This window comes from Carcharodon carcharias, chromosome 7, assembly GCF_017639515.1.
Source record: "Carcharodon carcharias isolate sCarCar2 chromosome 7, sCarCar2.pri, whole genome shotgun sequence".
Classification (NCBI taxonomy): domain Eukaryota; kingdom Metazoa; phylum Chordata; class Chondrichthyes; order Lamniformes; family Lamnidae; genus Carcharodon; species Carcharodon carcharias.
Window position 1 is genome coordinate 159,165,788 of NC_054473.1, and position 24,186 is coordinate 159,189,973.

At 41.4% G+C, this 24,186-nt stretch overlaps 1 protein-coding gene across 1 annotated transcript in view; it reads left to right on the top strand.

Moving 5' to 3' along the window:
• Nucleotides 1-301: 301 nt before the first annotated feature.
• The window catches only part of gas8 (growth arrest-specific 8), a 33,253-nt gene continuing 9,368 nt past the window's right edge, over nucleotides 302-24,186 (top strand). Inside the window, exons 1-8 of the mRNA XM_041192468.1 lie at nucleotides 302-451; nucleotides 3,096-3,188; nucleotides 3,621-3,818; nucleotides 10,367-10,573; nucleotides 11,783-11,837; nucleotides 13,126-13,331; nucleotides 14,285-14,452; nucleotides 19,280-19,366. Of these exons, the coding sequence (XP_041048402.1) occupies nucleotides 449-451; nucleotides 3,096-3,188; nucleotides 3,621-3,818; nucleotides 10,367-10,573; nucleotides 11,783-11,837; nucleotides 13,126-13,331; nucleotides 14,285-14,452; nucleotides 19,280-19,366 (1,017 nt within the window). The 5' untranslated portion in view covers nucleotides 302-448. The remainder of the gene's footprint in view (nucleotides 452-3,095; nucleotides 3,189-3,620; nucleotides 3,819-10,366; nucleotides 10,574-11,782; nucleotides 11,838-13,125; nucleotides 13,332-14,284; nucleotides 14,453-19,279; nucleotides 19,367-24,186) is intronic.

Sequence of the window (24,186 nt, forward strand, 5' to 3'; positions counted from 1 at the left end):
ATGGTAACTCTTGATTATTTAGAAATAGAGGCTTATTTTTAAATGTCCAGTGTTGTCATTTGAAACTCTATGGTCACTTTACAAGATTTTAATAAGTTGTTTTCATGGTTGCCATCTCGCCAGGGTGTTATTTACGCGTTGCTAAGGTAACCGCGCACGACTCTCGCGATGCTTTGACTGAAATCCCGGGCGGGCGGGCTCGTCGTGCGTGTCCCAAGACAAAGGCGTGAACCTCCCAACCCCTCCCCCACCCCCACCTCCACCCAACCCGCACCTCAACCCCCTCCCCCTCCCCCCCTAACCCCTCCCCCTACCCCGCCTGCACCTCAACCCCCTCCCCGTTCACAAAGTCTCGCGGGATTTAGCCGTCCTGCCTGGAGCGGGGTTTCCATGGTGCTGTCGGTAAATAAACGGTTCTGGCCTAACCGCTCGGAGCAGTAGCGCCAAGATGGTGAGTGTCAGTGTGGAGCTCTTTCAAATAGAAAGACGAGCTGGAGTTTGCCTAGGGTTCAGGGAAGACCGGCTTTGCCTTCTCGGCCTGTGAAATGAGAAGGGCAACTGCTTCATATCCCTTCTCATTCCCTTCCCCCTACACCCCCACCCTCTTTCCCCCCTTAACCACCCCCCACTCTCTTTCCCCCCCATAACCACCCCCACCCTCTTCCCCCCTTAACCACCCCCATCCTCTTTTCCCCCCTTAACCACCACCCCCACCCTCTTTCCCCCCCTTAACCACCCCCCCACCCTCTTTCCCCCCCCCTTAACCACCCCCCACCCTCTTTCCCCCCCCCTTAACCACCCCCACCCTCTTTCCCCCTTAACCACCCCCACCCTCTTTCCCCCTTAACCACCCCCACCCTCTTTCCCCCCCCTTAACCAAGCCCCCACCCTCTTTCCCCCCCCTTAACCACCCCCACCCTCTTTCCCCCTTAACCACCCCCACCCTCTTTCCCCCTTAACCACCCCTACCCTCTTTGCCCCCTTAACCACCCCCACCCTCTTTGCCCCTCCCTTAACCACCCCCACCCTCTTTCCCCCCCCTTAACCACCCCCCACCCTCTTTCCCCCCCTTAACCACCCCCCACCCTCTTTTCCCCCCCTTAACCACCCCCCACCCTCTTTTCCCCCCCTTAACCACCCCCCACCCTCTTTTCCCCCCCTTAACCACCCCCCATCCCTCTTTTCCCCCCCTTAACCACCCCCCACCCTCTTTTCCCCCCCTTAACCACCCCCCACCTCTTTCCCCCCCTTAACCACCCCCCACCCTCTTTTCCCCCCCTTAACCACCCCCACCCTCTTTTCCCCCCCCTTAACCACCCCCCACCCTCGTTCCCCCCCTTAACCACCCCCCACCCCTCTTACCCCCCCCCCCCCTCTTTCCCCCCCCCACCCTCTTTCCCCCCCCCACCCTCTTTCCCCCCCCCCACCCTCTTTCCCCCCCCCCCCCCCACCCTCTTCCCCCCACCTTAACCACCCCCCATCCTCCCTTTTTTGGATTTTAATTATTAAGAAAACAGGCATTCTCCTGTTTATCACGAGAAGAGAATTTTACTATTATGTTGTAAAAAGTCCTCCTAGGCAAAGCGAAGCTAGTAATAGGACCTTAATTTACTGATGGATGTTTAAACCACTGAAACGTACCTGTTTTCCAAAATGGAACTTCACCCCATACATAAATTTGATAACTCCTGTGGGAGAATCATTAAAATTGTAGCAATCTGTCATATTAGGGGATTAAAATTACAAATTGAAGGAACAGAATACCCCAGGCATCCCCATCTGAATCATCAATTTGCACGTCCTAAGGTTTGGCTTCATATCTCGGGTAAGGTTTGGTATGCACTGATTGGTTCACTGCCACATCTGTAACTCTGCAGTGTTTTGCTTTTGTACAGATGTGATCTTGTGCTGCCTTAGATAGGATGAGGGAAATTGTGCTTAAACAAATTAAGAAAGAAGCAACTTATATTTTATAACTAATAATTAAACTAATTGGACTCCCAAAATACTTTACACATGATGTTGGTGCATAGGTTAATGTGGCTATCATTTGGATGCTGCAAGGTTCCCACAGACAGCAATGGGATAAATGACTAGTTAATCTGATTTTAGTGATGTTTGTTGAATTATAACAGGCAACGCAGCATCCCTCAAGTCTTAAAGTTGAATTTGACCCCTCAACCTTCTGGTGCACAGGCAAAGACTGCCACCAACAGGGTCAAGATGACACTTGTTATTGCATTTTGGTAGCAATCCTTACTGTAAGATGAAAATTTTAAAGTGAAATTAGTACATTTTTTAATAAGGTGTACAATTCTTAAAACAGTACAATATGACGTGCATATAAAGGTTAAAAGTTTAAATGCATATTGGGGGATGTAAAATTTTTGAATGCTGGAATTTACAGAGTTTTAATGAGAAAAATATGTTAACACTGTAATATTTTCTGTGTTAATTCCCCTTAGACTTTTAGTATATTTGTATCTCTTCTAAAGACAATATCTTAAAGCTGCCTTTTTATTTAATGTCATTTTCATGCATACATACAAACATATGGAGCAGGAGTAGGCCATTCAGCCCCTCAAGCCTGCTCTACCATTCAATAAGATTGTGGCTGATCTGACTGTGGCCTCTTAAAGTCTTAGAATTTTTTAAAAATAGCATCTTTAAAATGTTGCGACTTTGTCACTGTAGCTCAACCCCCCCCCCCCAATCTTAGTCTTCAGGTAGAGGGATAGAGGCAAAAGTGAGCCTATTGTATCGATCATTGTACCACAGATTGATCAAAAATCAGGGTCAGCTTGCAAATGGGACGTTCCTTATGCACGTTGAAAATTATGAACTTGGTTTTGTAAGAGACTTTATGTCTCCAGGATTATTTTGTAAAATTATTGCCAGCAGTATTGCATTAACCAATACATTGCCAAAAGAATGAAAAGAAGCAAAACTGTTCAATATAAATAGTAACAGTGGTGACCTCAGAAAATAGTATATTCTTGACCTTAGAGATTACCAATCTTACTGAGTTTTTTCATTAGCTTTAATTGCCTGTAGCAAAAAGAACATGATACTAACAAAAGTTTTCCATTAAACAGCCGCCCAAAAAGAAGAAAGGGAAAGGAGGCAAGAAAGCAAAAACACCTACGGTGATCGATGGCCTTTCCACAGATGCGATGTCTAAGGAGCAGGTAAAATTCTCCTGTGAAACTGAAGAATACTATATTTGTGGTGCAATTAGTCAGCATGTTCCAAAAGTTAGTGGTTTGAGCTCATCCAGGGGTGGGACCGTTGAATTTATTTTGAGGTAATTTGCAAATGAGCCAGAGGGGAGATGAGAATTTTTTACACAATGAGTTGTTATGATCTGGTTTGCACTGCCTGGAAGGTTGGTGGAAGCAGATTCAATAGTAACTTTTTCAAAAGGGAATCGGATAAATACTTGAAAAGGAAAAAAAAACTGCAGGGCCGTGAGGAAAGAGCACTAATGGGATAGCTTGTTTACAGTGCTAGGCCAAATAGCTTTCTGTACTGTATGATTCTCTATTTGTACTGTATGATTCTATATCTGTAGAGTGCTTCATGGGTTTCAGCTGAAAAACTGATTATTCTCTTATACACAGCTGGAGGAACACATTGTTCGGCTGCGTGAAGAACTTGACAGAGAACGAGAAGAACGGAACTACTTTCAGCTTGAGCGTGACAAAATCCACACTTTCTGGGAGATCACAAAGCGGCAGCTGGAGGAGAGGAAGTCAGAATTAAGAAACAAAGATCGAGAAATGGAGGATGCAGAGGAACGGCACCAGGTGGAAATTAAGGTAATAGGCCTATTTCACCTTAAACGTGACCTTAAACTTGTTTAGCAACTTGGTTATATCATAGTTGATCTGTACCTTAAGTTACCTACCGTTGTTCCACTTCCCTTGATATCTTTATGCAACAAAAACCTACCATAGAATGGTTACAACACAGAAAGAGGCCATTTTGCCAATAATTTCTGTGCTGGCTCTCTGCAAGAGCAACTCAGCTTGTCCCTTGCCCCACTCTTTCCCCATAGCCTGCAATTTTTCTCTCTTCAGGTGCCTATTCAATTCCCCTTTGAAAGTCCTGATTGTGTCTGCCTCGACCACACTCTCAGGTAGTGCGTTCCAGATCCCAACCACTAGCTGTGTAAAAAGGTTTGTCCTCATGTCACTGTTGGTTCTTTTGCTAATCACCTTAAATCGCTGTCCCCTGATTTCCTTCCGCCAATGGGAACAGTTTCTCCCCATCTACTCTGTCCAAACCCTGCATGATTTTGGACACGTCTCTCAAATCTCTCTCAGCTTCTCTTCTCTAAGGTGAACAATCATAGCTTCTCCAAACTATCCATGTTACTGAAGCCCCTCATCCTTGTAAATCTTTCTGCACCCGCTGTAAAGCCTTCACATCTTTCCTGAAGTGCGGTGACCAGAATTGGACACAGTTGAAACTGAACCAGTGTTTTATAAAGGTTCATTGTAACCTCCTTGCTCAATCTCGATCTTAAATTACGAAAATTTCAATTGACCAAACATCCATAACCTTTTGTAGCAAGATCTAAATTTCTACCACAGATAGTGTTTTAAAAAAAGTTTCCTGATTTTACTTCTAATGGCCTAGCTCTAATTTTATGATTATGCCATCGTGCTCTGAATTCCTCCATTAGTTCCCTTTGTCATTTATCATTTTAAACATCACAATTAAATCATCACTCAGCCCTCTAAATGCAAGGAAATAAAAGCTAAATTTATGCAGCCTGTTTAAATATTTCTATAATTCTGGTGAATTTGTAATGCACCTCTTCCAAAAAGTCAATATATCTTTCCTGAGAGTTGGTGCTCAACACTGGAGTCTACTGTGAAATTAATCATTTTAATTACTTTTTTGTAACTATGCGCATGTGTTTAGTGAGTTGTTTATGGACATTTAAATATCTTTGTTCCTCCACAGTTCCTAGCCTCTCATCATTGAAAAATTGTTCCAATTTGACTTTCTCAGATTGAAAATGAATAATCTCACACTTTGAACTCCACCTGCTACAGGTTTACCCACTCATTAATTTAGCCTATGTTGCTTTGCAACTTCCTGTTCCCACCTATTTGTTTTAATGTGCTGCATCACTAATCTTTGTGGTGAAAAGCTGATGAACCACTACTGATCCCTGGTGATCAACGTTTGCCATGTCCTGCCAAACATCTCCTATTTTCAAACCATGTCACAAGATCACAAACTAGATTGATCAGACATGACCTATCTATCACAAATCCATGTTGACTTTCTTTGATCAGTGGATACTTATCTAAGCACTCAGTTGCCTTGTTTCTAATGATAGATTCGAGTAACTTTGCACAATTGTTGTTAAATGGACAAGTCTAGGCCTAGGCCTAACCATCTTCATCTGCTTCATCAATGACCTTCCTTCCATCGTAAGATCAGAAGTGGGGATGTGTACTGAGGATTGCACAATGTTCAGCACCATTTGTGACTCATCAGATAGTGAAGCAGTCCATGTCCAAATGCAGCAAGACCTGGACAATATACAGTGTTATGATTCCTCCTGGGGTTACCACTGGATAAGCCTGATCCCAGAGTGGAACCCAGCTGATAGATCCAAACTTTTGTTTGTTTAGATACATGGAGAGTGCTACTGAACAGAGTCACAGGAATCAGCTGATGAATTTTTAACAAAAGAATAAAACATTTATTCAACAAGAAAAGATGAACTATATTACAATACTCCTTCACCCACAACTATACCTTTATAGATATATACAAATTTGTAAAGATAGCACGTTACAAAGGCTATCTTTACTCTAATGTTCACAGTCAATAGGTTGAGTGAGTGGGCAAAAACTTGGCAGATGGAATTTAATGTACAAAAGTGTGAGGTCATGCACTTTAGGAACAATCAAAAGGCAGATTATTATTTAAATGGAGAGAGACTCCAAAAAGTGCAACAGAGAGGGATCTGGGTGTTCTTGTGCATGAAACACAAAAAGTTAGTATGCAGATGCAGCAAGTAATTAAGACGACAAATGGAATTTTGGGCTGTATTGCCAGGGGGTTGGAGTTTAAAAATAGTGAAGTCTTGTTACAACTGTACAGGGTGTTGGTGAGGCTGCACCTGGAGTACTGTGAACAGTTCTGGACCTGTATTTAAGAAAGGATATACTGGAATTGGAGGCAGTTCAAATGAGATTCACTAGGCTGATTCCTGGGATGAAGGGGTTGACTTATCAAGAAAGGCTAAACAGGCCTTTATTCATTGGAGTTTAGAACAATGAGGGATGATCTTATTGAAACGTGAGATTCTGAGGGGCTTGACAGGGTAGATGTTAAGATGTTTCCACTAGTGGGAGAGTCTTGAACTAGGGGACATAGTTACAGAATAAAGGGACACTCATTTAAAACTGAGATGTGAAGGAATTTCTTCTGAGGGTGGTGAATGACTGGAATTCTCTGCCCCAGAGAGTTGTGGAGGCTAGATCACTGCAAGTATTTAAAGAGGAGGTAGATAGATTTTTGAAATAACGGGGAGTTGAGGGCTATGAGGAGCTGGCACGAAAGAGGAGTTGAGGCCTGGGGCAGATCAGCCAAGATGTTATTGAATGGCGGGACAGGCTTTAGGGCTGAATGGCCTACTCCTCTTATTTCTTAGGTTCTTAGGTTTACATGGACTGTGTATTTACATATGTAACCCTGTGGTCAGACACACCACACTTTGAAACCAAGTGATAGATGCCACCACAACCAGATGCTATGCATCTCTCAACTCCAACCACACCCCCTGCCCCAACACAACCAGTTGCTTGACGCACCAGTCTCACTGCACTCTGTCTTTCACACAAGGGTTTCCAATCTCCACTCTCCAAGACCTCGCCTTGGAATCTTTTCCCCCAAACCGGCGCTTTCTCTCAGACTCCTTCTGCAAGGGTTCACTTGCAGGATTTCAAACTTTCCTTCCGATGCTCATCTTCTTTGGTCACCACATGCATTCAAGCTGTCTTCCATGCACACTCTCTCGCTTACTCAGCTGTCAATGGTAACTCCACTGCTTCACATGCCCATAGCAAAGAGTTACAAACCCTCACTTGTCTCTTTGGACCTTCGTGTCTTTTGTAAGCTGTTCCCGCTTTAAATCTGCTTTCTGCAGCTTTTGTCTCTTTAAATTTGAAGCCTGGAGCCATTCTCTCTGCCCCTCACTCTTAACTTCATTAACAGGTTCCTGTTAACTTTTCCCAGGTTCCTGTCCTTTCTTTTACTAGATGGTCTTCTCTGGACTTTCCCCTCTTCCACTCCCCTGGATTTTTGGGGTTTCTCTTTAGCTTGGGACTGGCTATCTGTCCCTTTTGCTCCAGTCTCTCCTGGCAGCAACTTTCAAAAACCAACTGAACTCCACAACTTCCAGGTCAAAACTGCTGTTTCTCTTCTGTGTGTGTCTGTAGGAGGGACCTGCCTCCCTGGCTCTCTGTTGCTAGGCAACAGTCCAATTCTTCTGTCCTTGTTTGTTTACCTTAGCTAAAGTTTTAAAACTCTGATTAGAAATGCAAACACCTTTTTAAAGGGAAACTAAAACTCCACTTGACCTTTCTTAACACAGATACGGAAATACAGAATCAAACTTAAACTTTAAAGCTAACACTCATTCCTAACACTCTCAAATACAAATATAACTTACTTAAGCTGTCTCTATTTCCTAACACGAGGCTTGGGCTGACAAGTGGCAAGAAACATTCACGCCACACAATTGCCAGGCAATGACCATCTCCAACAAGGGAGAATCCAACCTTTGCCCCTTAACATTCAATGACATTACCATCATTTAATCCCCCACTATCAGCATCCTGGGGGTTACTATTGACCAGATGCTGAACTGGACCAGCCATATGAATACTGTGGCTACAAGAGCAGGTCAGAGGCTAGGAATCCTGCGGCAAGTAACTCAGCTCCTGACTCCCCAAAGGCTGCCCACCATCTACAAGGCACAAGTAGGAGTGTGATGGAATACTCTCCACTTGCCTGGATGAGTGTAGCGCCAACAACACTCAAGAAGCTTGATATCCTCCAGGACACACAAACCTGCTTGATTGGCACCCCATCCACAAACATTCACTCCCTGCACCACCGATGCACAGTAGCAGCAGTGTGTACCATCCACAAGATGCACTGTAGCAACTCACCGAGGCTTCTTTGATAGCACTTTCCAAACCCTTGACCACTACCATCCAGAAGAAGGGCAGCAGACACATGAGAACGCCGCCACCTTGAAGTTCTCCTCCAAGCCATACACCATCCTGACTTGGGAATATATTGCCATTCCTCCACTGTCATTGGGTCAAAATCCTGGAATTCCCTCCCTAATAGCACTGTGGGTGTATTTGCACCACATGACTGCGGCAGTTCAAGTAGGCAGCTCACCACCACCACCTCAAGTGCAAATAGAAATGGGCCATAAATGCTGGTTTAGCCAGCAATGCCCCCATCCTGTGAACGAATAAAAGAAAAGGAATCTCCTTTCCTACTTCCTCCTTAAGTAATAGAGTGGCATTAGCAATTTTCCAGTCCAAAGGTACATTTTTTGAATCTCAAGATCATTGCAAAATGATGGTTAATGCATATGCAACAACTTCACCTATTTCTTTCAATATCATCGGGTGGAAACCAGCCTCTGCTGGAGATTTGTATGTTTAGCCGCAGTATTTTCCCCATTACCATTTTGTTTACTTATATTCAATCCACAAAGTTTCTTCCTTGACTTAGTATTTAGGTACCCCTGCATTGTCCATAATTTGTTCTCTTCCTCCACTGTGAAAATGATACAAAGTACTGAACCAATTTTAGCAAGTCTGCTATTTCCTTATTACCTATTGTAGTCTGTCCTACATCTATCTTTAACAGCTTCACATTCCCATTCACCACTCTTTTTTTCCTCGGAATATGGTTTAAAAAAACATTCATGTCCTTTGCAAGTCCTTTTTCAAATTCACCTTTTGAACCTCTTATACTTCCTTTGTATCTTTTTGGGAAATCTATAAAAAACAACAGTCCACTTGATGTCCACTTGATATCCACTTATGCTAGTATTTTTGTAAGCCTTCTAGCTTGCTCCTGTCTCTTACTTCATTAATTACAAAAGTGGAACCTTTGTCTTAGAGTTATGTACTGGTTTTGTATCATTCTAAAAATATTGAATATATAATCTTTGAATATTTCCAACAGTTTGTTAATAGATAAGCCGATAGTTCAGCTCAGTTTAGTGTAGCTAATTTATTTCTTATTCGTTTTAAGTTTGTCATACTTAAACCGAAAACCTTGACTTGAGACTCTTCCCTCTTCCTCCTTTAACCAAATATCAAATTCAATCATCTTAAGGCCACTATTTGCAAGATGCTCCCTTCCCGCCACATTGTTAACTAATTCTGGTTCATTACTCTTCACTAAATCTAGTATGGTCTATTCTCCCTTTGTTCTAGAATAGGTTATTGTAGAAAATTGTCCCAAATACATTATAGAAATTCAATGCTTGCTTGAGATGTTTTATGTCTCCCACTTAACGTGGAAATTAAAATCTCTCATTTTCTCAAAATCTCTCAAATGATATACACCGGCAGCCGCCCCCATCCCCACCCCCGTGCCGCACTAATCACGATCACTATTATTAGGAGCCTATAACCAGCTCGCAGCAGAATCTTGCATCTATTGTTGTTCTCTAACTCAACCCAGAGTGTTTCCATGACCCAGTCACCCTTACTGAAATTATTTTAATTGAAACACAATTGGATAAATTGTGCTCCCAGCCTGTGAAAAGATGTAAGACACTATAGAGTCACCCTGTCTGCAGTTTGCATTGATTTATCTTTCTTCGTTGCACATCTTTTACAAGATCTAAATAAATATTCACGAGTACTTTTCCAAGTACCCCACATGCAATGTGCGTTCTTGAGAATAAGCAACTCACTAGTTGAGCAGTGGTGGCCTGAGTTCTGTTTTGTTTTCCAGAACGTTTTCATAAAAGGTACAAGTTTTTGACATAAGTGGTTTATAATGCATGGGTGTCAGATTTAATAGACTAAATGCAAATAGTTTATTAGAAATTTCAATTTTTCCTTTATCTTGTATTTTGTTCCACACATTCCAAACACACAGGGATGTTGGGCACTGTCAGAACTGCTTATTTATACCCCAGGAAATTCATCAGAGATGGAGGGAAACTACACTACTGATTTAGAAATATTGGGGGTTCATGAGGAAGAAGATATTTCTACTAAATAGGATTTTTTTTTTGTTAAATTTTAAGTTATTTTCTAGCTCCCTTATGATAGTTTGCAATTTCTTCTTTCCGCAGGTCTACAAGCAGAAAGTCAAACACTTGTTGTATGAACACCAGAATAACCTTGCTGAATTGAAGGCAGAGAATACAGTAGCCATGAAACTGGAACAAAAAGAGCATCGTGACCAGGAGCATGCTATACAAAATAATATCAGAAACTTGAAGGTGCAACTGAAAGAACAGGAGCTTTCCAATGAAAACATGGTGAAAACTTTGAAACTGGTACGTTTATCTAAGGACAAAGATGAAGTCAGGTTAACTGAAGGTGCTTATCTTTAATATAGGAATAAAGTACTAGATATTACCTACCTCGATTTCAGAAAGACATTTGACATAGTCCTGCATGTCAGCCTAATTTTTTTGTTTTGGGGATGTGAGCATTGCTGGCAAGGCCAGTATTTGATGCCCATCTCTAATTACCCTTGACAAAGTGGGGGGAAAAAAGCCAGTGGATAGATGACACAATATTATGCTGGACTGGCGTATAGGGAAATATCAGAGTGGAATTTACTTGCCATTGGTATTCCATAGGGGACAATTTTGGGGTCATTTGTACTTTTGATTTTTCTAAATGACTTTGACAAAATATTGTTCAATATAAACATAGGTATGTAAGTTTAAATTTGTTGTTAATTATTGAGAAATTAAATTCTGGAAGTTCTTTTGTTGAGCAGAGTATTTGAGAACTAGGAACCCAGTTTAAGTTTAAGGGCATCAAAAGAAAATGAAAATGTAGGAAATATTTGATTCATTAGGAAATTGATAGAAATGTGGAATACACTACCAATGGGGTGATAGAACAGAAGCCACAGCAGGTTTAAAGACGGACTGGATAGATTTCTGTTAGTAGTTAAGATTCAGAGCTATTAGTTCTAGAATCGCAGTAAGAAAAGTAATGGGAGGTTTGGACAAGTAGCCACAGTGGGCCAAGGATTTCCTGCCTAAAACATGGCTGTTACTCTGAATTGTAGTGGGGTATAGGGGTGGTGGTGGTGGGGGCTAGGTTTCCTCCCTTATTTTGATTCTTCTGTGTTAAGCACCATTCCTTCAGAAGGTTACAGAGGTTGATATGTTTTATATTCTTTTTTAATAATGCTCCAGTATGTTGTACTACGAATTATTGGTTGCAGACAGATCAAGTGAAGGTAGTTACATGAAATAGTTTCTCCAAAATATTGCATTTTGGCAATAGAAAGCCTTTTTAAGATTAACTGAAAGGTGTTTACTCTAATGTATATCATTAGATAAAATCAGAATATTGAAAATTCTGGAAATCTGAATTAAAGGAGAAAATGCTGGAAACCCCCACAACTCCATTAGTAAGTGTAGAACCTTAACCTGAACCCATAGCAAGGCTATCAATGTGTGTATGCCCTTCATCAAAGCTCCCGTGAGTTTTTAATTAAGATTTCTTTTCATATTCATTAACAGAAAAATGACGAAGAAATTACAAGATTGTGGAATGATTTTGAGAAACAAACACAAGGTTAGTCTGGCTTTTGCCCACAGGAACATCTTAAAATGAAAATTGTTATAGTCAAAGCTATCAATCCTGATTCCCACTAAATACAAAAGCTGATTTGAAGAACTAAGGTATGTGTCTTAAATTGCTTGTTAGAGGGAAGGAATTTTGTTAATACATTTGGAAGCTGCCAAGGCAAAAGATGAGAATATATAAGTGATAACTAATCAATATTTGGATAACACATTTTGGAGTATTCTATGCCATGGAATAAGTGATATTGGGGGACATTCTGAGACCTTCTTCCCAGCAAAAACAGCTATTGGCACCTTGGCAAGTCTTCCTGCCTCATTCCTGCCAATCGTGTGGTCAATGCTGTCTTCCTAAGGATTGATTGCTGGGTGATTGGAGCATCATCTCGGTTAGGCTATACTGTTTTAATATACAAATTTAGGTCTGATGACAAACACAGGGCTTCCATTGTCTTAGAACTTAATTGGGTGAAGCATTCATCTTGCCTGCTCCACATGGCTTCAGCCATTGGTTCAGTTGTACAGTAGCCCAGAATGTAAGCCTTAATTTACTTTTTGAGAATTTGTGAGGAGCGGGAGTGATTCTTCAGGCTCCACAAAAACTAGCTGTGTCATTGCCGCTGGGTCCTTCCCATCTTGGAATGGACCCATCTTAAATGTAAACAAATCCTACTATTCTGACTCCCTTTGAATAGAGGAGAAAAGCATAAGTTTGATGTTAAATCTGTTTGCTTTCTCGCATTTTCTAATTAATGTTTTTAGAACTTTTAGGACCATGCTGCTGTTGGAAACATGACAAAGCAGGACTTCACTCTGCCAGCATGTCAGACATCTGACCCTATCCCAAATTCCAAGCATGGGGTCATTGAGATGGGTGGCATGTGACTGTGGAGGTGACTTCCTCAATGAGATAGAAAACTGGAGCAACAACTTTCTCTCTCTGATAGAGGGGCTTCTCATTTTTCAATCGCCTTCAGCCCATTTTTAATGTTTTCCAATACAAATGCTGGCTTTCTCAGGAAACTGATCACTTCTGATCCAGGCCAAATTGCTAACGGCCTCTGGGGGAGCTGCCCAAGTTTCACTCCTTCCCTCTGCATCCCCCTCCCCCCGCCAATCCAGGAAATTTCGAGCCCTATTGTCTAAGTCCTGTGGTTTTTTAAAAAATTGCATTATGCATTTTCTAAAGTGAAAGAACTAGAGGCTATTTTCTTTTGCATTGAATAATTTGTGTCACTTTCTGTGAGAAAATCTTCTAATTGGGTCTTCACCACACTCAGATATCGAAGCCAAGTATCAAAAGAAGATGGATGTGCTGCGTGACGAGATGGAATTGAAAAGAAAAACAGAAATTCATGAAATTGAAGAAAGAAAGAATGGTCAGATCAACGCATTGATGAAAAACCATGAAAAAGCGTTCAGTGATATTAAAAATTACTACAATGACATTACTCTTAACAACCTTGCACTCATTAACTCATTGAAGGTTAGGGTATTCCATGTTATTAAACAGATATGCTTCAAATGTTAGTACAAGGGTGCAAATAAAATCACATGTATTTCACACTTTGCTGAGTGAAATAATAGCTGAGTTTCTACAAGGGAACTTAATACCATGTTGGGTTAGTACACTATCTTGTCAGCTTTGGGATTTGAGGTTAAATCAAACCAAGTTATTTATTCATTGTGGTGGCTTTAAGCACCTAAAAGAAATAGATTTAGGCAGCTTTGAATGAATGTGATTCCTAGGGCATAAGGCTGCTCACATTGTCAGAGAATTGTCAATTTTGCATAGAGGGGTAGTAGAATATGGGGTTGTTCCTCTGACCCTTGGGGTTTTTGGGGCAAAATATAGGAACCTAAACTATTCTGCCTGTGGCTGCTTCCAGACTTTCCTGTATTCCATTAATTGCAACTTCCATAGGTCTAATAGAAACCTTACCTGTTGAGACCATTTGGCTATGCTGTAACTGAGCTGGGCATGTTTGAATCTTTTATTTTCCGGCACTAATATTCCTGTGTACCCAAAATGTATTAATTTAACATAAAGACTTTCATCTCTTGACCATCTAGTATGCTGTTTACTAGATGCTTTCATTCTTTTGTTTTTACTCTAAATGTTCATTATAGGATGAGATAGCTGATATGTATGAAGATGTTGGTTCTGCAAATCTTTAGTGCCAACTGCTTGCTTATGTATTAACAGTAATCTTTGTTGATGCTAAGTAAAATAATTAAGTGATGTCATTTACTGAACTATTTAAATGCACAAAATTTTAGTACCTTATATTCCTTCACATTGATATTAATAAGTACATACAGATGTTTAATACAATTCTTATTTTTTGTGGTTGATTTACTCCATATTTAGTCTTGATTTTTGTGAACAGGGTTTCTAATAGCTAGCTATGATCTTCAGGTTTTGCTCTAATTTCTCAGGAACAAGTCGAAGAGATGAAGTTAAAAGAAGAACGACTGGAAAAAGAAACATCTGAGGTTCAGATTCAGAATAAGCGTCTGATAGAACCACTGCAGAAGGCACGGGAAGAGGTGACAAGACTTAGTAAATTATTGGCCAACTATGAACAGGATAAAGGTTTTCTTTCAGTAAGTATTGTAGCAGCTAAGTGATGCGCACAACAGCTTGAATTTACTGACCTTTATTGGTATCAGAAATGTTTTGGTTATGCGACCAATAATTTTTATTGATTTATATTGGTTGTAACTTTCATTTGGTATTTATGCTGACACGTGCTGTGTTACGACAAGGTAGGAGTTCCTTAAAGATGGATGTCCATTTACTGAATCAAGCAGCAGAAGACATTCTGTGAATCACAACTGTTTTATTGTCAAACTATAGTTCAATACAAATACCAGTTTCCACTGTTCCCTCTGGACCCTTTCCCAGTCCAGAAGCAAACCCCCCCACCCCACACACTGAGGAGAAACCTACCTCTTAAGTACAAGCTTCAATGAGCAGCACCTCTCAATTCACTCTGAAGCGAGTCCTAGTTTAGCCTAAAAGGGACCTGCATTTCTAATATTGTCAAGGAGACATTGAGTGACTCCCCTCTTTTCCCACTCCTTGTTTGGTGGGAACAGGCTTTTTTTAAAAAAGATTACACTTGTGTTTGACTGTTTTAAGTGCTGTGACTGTAAAAGGCACACATACACAAGGTTTCCTTGAAAGTTGCTGAAAGAGAAAGAGTAGTATTTATTTTACTTAACACCTGATATAAGTAAAAATAATTAAAAATGTTCTAATTCTCTCACACACACATGCATTCAAGGATTCACACACACACAAGTAAGTTACAAAGTGGGAGGACAGGTCATGTGGTTTTAAAAGTCCAATAAAAGCCAGTGGTACTCAGATCTTGAAGATTGATGGCTTGGATGGTTTCAGAGTGGGCTCGGTAGTCTCTGGATTCGACATCAAGACAATTTAAAGATGTTGACGAACAATTTCTCTTTTCTTCTAGAGACAGCAGCTACTGCGTCTTAAAAAGCTGCCTGTGTTGTGTGAATGGTCAAACAACAAGCAGGGCTCAAGCTTGCAGAATGGATAAAGTGAGAGAGTGAGAGTACCCACTCGGGTACTGCTTCAGTGTCTCTGTTCTGTGGCCTGGAGAAAAGCAGTTTATAAACACAAAAGAGGGGGTTAGTTGGCTCATCACATGATCCCCTCTAACAATCTGACCAGTCACCCAAACATGGTCATAGCAAGTTGATTCCAGGCCCATGATTTAGGCATGATTAGATTATGGCTGGGCAAGTTCCTTTCTCAGCCAGAGTCCCATTGTCCAAAGTGATTTTGTCTAATGGTTTTCACTCCCACTAGTTGAATACACGGGTGATTGTCTGGTTGTCTTGTGAATGGACTATCTCCTGAGCCATTCATACTCCTTCAAGGTGATTGTCTCTGATAGGTTTTTCTAGACAGTCTGCCTCCATTTTAATGGCTTTGAAATTATAAAATACAGTGACGCAAATATTCAGCCATCTTACCAACTGCTGCCTTAAGTCACTTTAAGTTACTATTACGATAATGCTGCTGTCCAGTTTTTTTAAGACTTAACTGGTGGTTTTCAGCCCAATAAATGCATAGTCATTTTCGATATAAAGCTTGGCTTTATAACAGCTGTGATGCACAATAGTTTAACATTTCCCCAACTGCTCTGCCAAAACTAGAGAATTGTTTGTAAAATTCTTGGAGGAAGTCCATGTCTGTTTAACCAAAAAACATATGCAACTTTTTTTATTTTCTATTAATTTTTGGGATTAGGTGTTGGTGATGTTTGCAAGGCTGACATTTATTGCATACCCTTATTGGCTGAGATGTTGTCAGTGGGCTCTCTTGAAACACTGCAGTCCATGTGGTGAAGATAGTCCCACAAAGGGATATTGACCTCACAACAATGAAGAAATTGTGATACATCTCCAATAACAAATGAGATTATAGACATCTTTGCCGCTAAGATTGAGACCATCTGTTCAGCTGTCTCTGCACATCTTTCCCTCTCCATTTCCCAGTAAGCCAAGATACTCCCCAAAATACCCCCTGCCTTAAGTACAAAGTTGTATCTTTAGTTTCTCTCTTATTTCCCCTGTGCCCTCACCAAGGTCAACTTGTCCATAAGCCCCACCTCTTGCTTGCTTGATCCTAATGCTACTAAGTTGCTGACCACCCACCTTCTCTTCTTGACTTTTTTCTAGCTGACATAAATGCTTTCCCTTTCTCTCAAATCTGCCATCATTGCCCTCCTCAAAAAACCTTCACTTGACCCCATTGTCCAAATTATTATCCGAAATCAAACTCCCTTTCCTCCACATAGTCCTTAAGCGTATTGTTGTCTATTATATCTGTGTCCATTATTCCTGCAACTCCATATCTGAGCGCCTCAAATCTGTGTTCATCTCTATCACAGCACTGAATCTAATCAGCCACAAATGACATCCTCTGTACTTGTGACCATGGTTCACTTTCCCTCCTCATTCTTTTTGATCTGTCTGCATCTTTGACATGTTGATTGCACCATTGTTCTCGCCTATCCTCTGTGTGCAGCTGAGCATACATTGTTCTGCTCTTACCTTTTCAGTCATGGCCCTCCCAGCCCTGCATTACTTCCTCTGGAGTCAATGAGGGACCTATACTTGATTCCCTCTAATGTCTCGTCAGCATGTTGCCACTCAGCAGCATTATCTGAAGTCAAGACATCAGGTTGCACATGTACACTACCAACACTGATCTCTACATCATCACCACCCCTCTTGACCCCTCTACTGCTCTGTGCTGCCACTCTCTCAGGCTGAACCACACTGTTCACAACTTTGGTGTCCTATTTGACCCTACACCGTGGCTCAGTTGGTAGCACTCTCACATCTAAGTAAGAAGATCATGAGTTCAAGTACCACCCTGCTGCTTGAGTACAAAAGTCAAGGCTGACGTTCCATTACAGTATTGAGGGGGCACTGCAATGTTGAAGGTGCAAGCATTCTGAGGAGATACTAAACTGTGGCCCTGCCTGCCTGCTCAGGTGAAGGTAAAAGATCCCATGACACTATTTTGAAGAAAAGCAGGAATAATCATGGTATCCTGGATAATATTTATCTCTCAATAAACATCACAAACAGATTAACTGTCATTATCACATTGCAATTTGTGGGAACTTGCTGTTGACAAATTGCTGCGTTTCCTACATTACAACAGTGAGCACATTTTGTTGACGGAAAAATGATTTGGGACATTCTGTGGTTGTGAAAGTCACTATATAATGCTAGTCTTTCCTTTTCAATTTTTTTTGTGCTGCCTTTCCAATCTTTGTATCCTCTACAACACTGACACCTCCAACTCCCATCAGCAGCTGTAACATTACCCCTGTCTCAGTGCAAATGCTGCTTAAACCATCATTTTTACCACCATGCTTGATTAGGCCAATGCTCTTTTCATTCGCCTTCTATCTTCCATCCTCTGTAAACTTGAGATCATTCAAAACTCTGCTCCCTGCATCCAAACATGCACCAAATCCACCTCACCTGTCACCCTTGTGCTTGCAGTCCACCAATTTTAAATAGACATTCATTGGTTCAAATCCCTCCATGATCTCTTGCCCTTCCTATCTCTGTAACTTCCTCACGTCCAACAATCCTCAACTCTTGCCTCCTGTGCATCCCCAACTCCCTTTGTCCTTGCCATACTATCAGCTGCCTAAACTGTAGAATTCTCTCCCTATCTCTCTCATCCTTTAAAAATCCTCCTCAAAGCCTATCTCTTTGACCAAACTTTTATTCAGTCATCCTAATATCATCTTTGGCTCAGTGTTAATTTTTGTCAGATTACCTGACTGCGAAGCATCTTGGGATCTTTTCCTATGTTAAAGATGCTATATAATTCAAATTGTTGTTATCTATACCAAGTCAGGATGGTGGGGAGCTTGAGGTAATAGTGTTCCTGTATACCTGCTGACCTTCTCCTCCTAGTTACTGGAAGTTGCGGGTTTTGGAGGTTCTGTGAAAGAAGCCTTGCAGTCCAACCTGTAGATAAGGTGTACTGCAACCATGGTATGTCGATGGTGAATGAAATGGATATTTAGACTAGGGGATGAACTGCCAATCAAATGGACTACTTTGTCAAGTATGGTGGCGAGGCCTTTAAGTGTTGCTGTAGCTCACTCATCTAGACAAATGGAGCATGTTCCATCACTCTCCTCTTGTGCCTTGTAGGTGGTGGAGAGACTTTAAGGAATCGAAAGGTGAGCCACTCGCAGCAGAACAGCGAGCCTCTCACCTGCTCTAGTAGCCACAGCATTTGTGGCTTATCTGGTTGAGTTTCTGTTCAGTGATGAACCTGCAGGATGTTGATGGGGAGGACTAGACAATGTTAATGCCATTGAAAGTCAAGTGGAGGTGGTTATAAGTTCTTCCTCCTTGGTGATTATCATTTCCTGCCACAGCTATCCGGGAGGGGAGTGGCATTGTTTTTGAGTATCACTCATGTTTTGTCTCAAATCTGCCAAAAATATTTAGTTATAGTAATACTATTAATGTGCTACACAATAGATATCAGTTTTGGTGGTAAAGGTTCATGATGTATTTTATTTACTTTAGGGGAGAAAAATATATACCTGGTTAGCCACTTTCCTCCCAAATACCTGAGTACTACAACTGTAAGGTTATAGTAGGATTAGTAGTTATAAGCCTAACAGCCTTCCACAAGTAACACAGCTCCATCTTGTGGAGGAAAAACCATGTACACTCACATCAGCTAAAAATGAAAGCATGTTAGTACCCAGTTTATTAAAATGCCTGCACCTTGGATAGCGCATTCTTTGAGTTAATGGAAAAGGTGGGAGGCAACAGACCATTGGAAGAGAATGCAACAGTTAACTGTTGATGCCATTATGGTAACATACAATCTGATTTTTCTTTTCACAGCGAGCTAGAGCAAAGCTTAAACTTATGGACAAAGAAATGAAGCAGTTCAGATGGGAGCACGAAGTACTGGAGCAGCGCTTTTGCAAGGTAGGTTACAACAAAAATACTTACTGAATTGCACCAGATGGAATCCAAACTACCAATGTTAAAAGCACAGTTGTGACCTCATGCACGAAAGGAGGCACTTCACAAAAATGCAGGTGTTATCCTGCTTGGTTAAAAGTCATGTGTTCTAATGCTGTGGTGAGAAATTGCAAAGGTGATAGTTGTGGCAGGTTGTGAACTGAAATCAAACGGTAGGAACCAGAAGTAAGCCGTTCAGCCTCGAGCTTGCTCTACCATGGCTGATCTGTACCTCGACGCAATTTACCCACTAACTCAATTCCCCATGATACCCTTACCTCAGTCTTGAAAGATCAATTTGTTCTGGCATCAACAGCCTTTTGAGAGAGGATCCCAGATTTATAGTTTGGACAGCTTAAAAATAGGGAGATTAATAATGATGCCAATTAGGAATTTTAGTAGTGGAACATACCGTGAAAGATGGCAAAAGCCATAATTATGTTTCTGTACTAGTAATCCAAAGGACTGGACTAATGATACAGTGGTCTAGAGTTCAAATCCCACCATAACATTTGTGAAATTTAAATTGTTAATTCAATAAAAAAGCTAGTAAGCTAGTATCAATAATGGTGACCATGTAACTACTGGATATCCAACTAGTTTACTGGTGTCTGTTTTATGGAAGGAAATCTGTTGTCCTTGCCTTATCTGGCTAATTACTTCTCCAGACCTACAGCAATATTGTTGACACTTAACTGCCCTCTAAAATGGCCTAGCAAGCCACTCAGTTGTACCAAACCACTATGACAACTGCTACAATAAAAAAAAATGGATGGACCACCTGACATTGACCCAGATATTGGATTTGGGCAAAATATGAAAAAGGCACAGCCCAGTTAACCCTACAAAGTCCTCCTGACAAACATCTTGGGACATGCCAAAATTAGAGCTGGCGCTCAGACTAATAAGCAAGAGCTTGACATTGTCTGAAAGATATGAATCTGATTATGTCAATGTCCTGGACGACTCCATTACCATCCCTGAGTATATCCTGTCCCATAGGTGGCACAGTGATATACAGTCAGGAAAGAGTTGTCTTGGGAGTTCTCAACATTGACTCTGCACCCCATAAAGCCTTATGGCATCGGGTCAAACATGGATAAGGAAAGTTCCTACTAATTAGCATTTACTGCCTTCTCTCAGCTGATGAGTCAGCACTCCTCCATATTGAACAAAACTTGGAAAGGCACTGAAGGCAGCAAGGGCATAGAATGTCCATTACCAAGAGTGGCTCGGTAGCAGCACTGTTGATAGAGCTGGCTGAATCCCGAAGGACATATTTGACAGACTGGATCTGTTGCAGGTGGTGAGAGAATTGATATGAAAGGAAAAACATACTTGATCTCGTCCTCACCAATCTACCTGTTATTGGTGCATTTGTCCATGACAGTATTTGTACAAGTGACCACCACTTAGTCCTCGTGGAGATAAAATCCCACCTTCTTACTTAATACACTCTCCATTGTGTTGTTTGGCACTACAACCCTGCTAAATGCGATAGATTCAGAACAGATCTAGTAGCTCAAAACTGGGCATTGTGGGCCATCAGCAGCAGCAGAATTGTATTCCACCACAATCTGTAACCTCATGGCCTGGCATATCCCCCACTCTACCATCAAGCCAGGGAACCAAATCTGGTTCAATGAGGGGTGTAGAAGAGCATGCTAGGAACAGCACCAGGGTACCTAAAAATAAGATGCCAACTTGATGAAACTAAGACAAAACCACATGCATGCTAAAAACCAGAAGCAGAATGCTAAATACGGAGCTAAATATTCAGGCAACCAACAGATTAGGTCAAAGCTGTAGTCTTTCCACTTTTAGTTCTAGATGGTGGTGGACAATTAAACAACTAATGGGAGAAGGTGAATCTTCGAACATCCTCATGTTCAATAATGGTGCGGCCCAGTATTTGAGTGCAAAAGACAAGGTTGAAGTGCTTGCACCTATCTTCAGCCAGAAATGCCACATGAGTGACCCATCTAGGCCTCTGCCTGAGGTCCCCATCATAACATAAGCCTAACTTCAGCTAAACGAATTTGTTCCATGTGATAATCAAAAATGGCTCGAGTAAACTGGATACAACAAAGGATGTGGGCACTGACAATAATAACATGGCTGAAGATGAGGCCCCATAACTAGCTGTGCCTCTAGACCAGTTGTTTCAGTACAGCTACAACATTGGCATCTACCTAAGAAAGTGGATCTTTCCCTGGTATGCCTTGTCCACAAAATGTAGAATAAATCCAATCCGATCAATTACTACCTGATTATTCTGCTCTCAGTCATCAATAAAGTGATGGAAGTGTCGTCAACATTGTTATCAAGCAGCATAACCTGCTTATTGATGCTCAGTTTGAGTTCTACTACGACCACTCAGTCCCAGAACTCATTTCAACGTTTCACCAAACATGGACAAAAGAGCTGAATTCCAGAGTTGAGGTAAGAGTGACTACCTTTGATGTCAAGGCTGCATTTGAACCCATCTGGTCACCAATGTCCTTACCTGGTCTGGCCTACATGTGACTCCAGACCCACGGCAGTGGGGTTGACTCTTAAATGCCCTCTGAAGCAAGGACAATTAGGGATGGGCAATAAATGCTGGCCTTGCCAATGACATCCACATCCCATGAATGAATAAATTAAAAAATGTGTGATATGATGGAGCTGTAGTAAAATTGAAGTCACTGGGAATCAGGGAAAAATCTCCACTGGCTGGGGTTATACACAGCACAACAGAAGAATATTGTGGTTGTTGGAGACCCAACTCCAGGAATTCACTGCAAGAATTCCTCAGGGCTGTGTCCTAGCCCTAACCGTCTGCAGATGCTTCATCACGTGACCTTCCTTTCATCACGAGGTCAGAAGTCGGAATGTTTGCTGATGATTATACAGTGTTCAATTCCATTTGCAACTATTCAGATAAAGCACTCCATGCCTCCATGCAGCAAGGCTTGGACAACATTCATGCTTAGGCTGCTAAGTGACAGGTAACATTCTTGCCAGACAAAAGCCATTTTCAACACAAGAGAGTTCAAGCCCCCATGACATTTAGTGACATTACCATCATTAGATCCCACACCACCGACATCCTGGGGTTTAACCATTGACCATAAATTTAACTGTATCAGCCACATGTATATACTGTGGCAACAAGAACAGGATACTAGCTGGGTATTGTGTGTCAAGCAACTATCTCCAAAGCCTTTCCACCATCTACAAGGCAATCATGGGTAGATGGTAGTTTAATGGTAATGTCACTGGACTAGTAATCTAGAGGCCCAAACTTATGTTCTAGGGGCATGGGTTCAAATCCCACAATGGCAACTGGTGGAATTTAAATTCAATTAATAAAAAAAATCTGGAATTGAAAGCTAGTCTCAGTACATGACACTATCATTAATTGTTGTAAAAAAACCATCTGGTTCACTAATGTCCTTTTAGGGAGGGAAATCTTCCTTGGTCTTCCCTACACGTGACCCCAGACCCACAGCAATGTGATTGATTCTTAAATTCCTCTGAAATGGCCTAGTAAGTCACTCAGTTCAAGGGCAATTGGGGATGGGCAACAAATGCTGGCCTTGCCGGCCATTTCCACATCACATGAAAGAACAAAGAAAAAAGTCAGGAGTATGATAGAATAATCTCCACTTACCTGTATTACAATACCATCCAGGACAAAGCAGCCTGACAAAATTACATTGGCACCCTATCCATCACCTTAAACATTTACTTCCTCCATCATCGCATATTGAAGCTGCAGTGTGTATATCTACAAGATGCACTACAGCCAAGTTGCCAAGGCTTATTCAGCAACATCTTCCAAACCTGCCATCTCTAGAATGGCAAGGGCAGCAGGCTCATTGGAGCACTACAACCTCCAAGTTTCCAGCCCAAGTCACACACCAGCTTGACTTGAAAATAACTCGCTATTCCTTCATCATTGGGCAAAATCCTGGAATTCCCTTCCTAAAAGCACTGTGGAAAAACCTTCATCACACAGACTGCAGTGGTTCAAGAATGTAGCTCAGTACCACCTTGTTAAGGGCAATGAAGAATGAGCAATGAATACTGGCCTTGCCAACGCCATCCACATCCTGTGTAAAGAAGAACAAGAAATTGTAATATTTTCCTTCTTTTAATAACTGTGTCATATTTCTTATGTACTGGAAGATGGACTGTTGTAAATAAGGTAATTGGAATAAGAGGCAGAGTGACTGCAAAAGTCCAGAATCAACAATAAGAAGTGGTTTTGATATGTTAATGAACCAAGAGGAACTTCAGAGTTTTACATAAAGCAATAATAGGAGTGGTTTTGAATTGAGTTGTTTTAGTTCAAAGGGGAATATATGCAGGTTGTAAAAAGGAGTAGGTAAGGTAAAGATAGGGTAAGTTTGTTTTTAATAAGCCTAAGAGCTAGGGTAAAGAAACAAGTTTAATCAGTTCTGGGAAGAAAGCATTTCTGAAGAGACTGGTTGAGACAGTAGAGAGATCAAAGGGAAGGAGCGCATTTAAGGAAATACTGAAGCCTAGGTGGGGGTAGCTGCTTAGATCTCCTAGAAGACAACAGGGTAGCGTCAGAACTCCCAGAAGACAGTGTGAACAAGGCCAGACCTGGAGACTCAGTTGCTGTTAGCCTTAGAGGACACCCCAAGGAAAAAGCACTGCGTGGTTAAAAATTACTGGAATTCTATAGATTTTGAAATCTACAAGGATAGTTGCTGAACAGAAAAGGGGACTATTAGCTCTGAGGGTAGTTAAGTTAAGATCTTGTAGAACTGTTT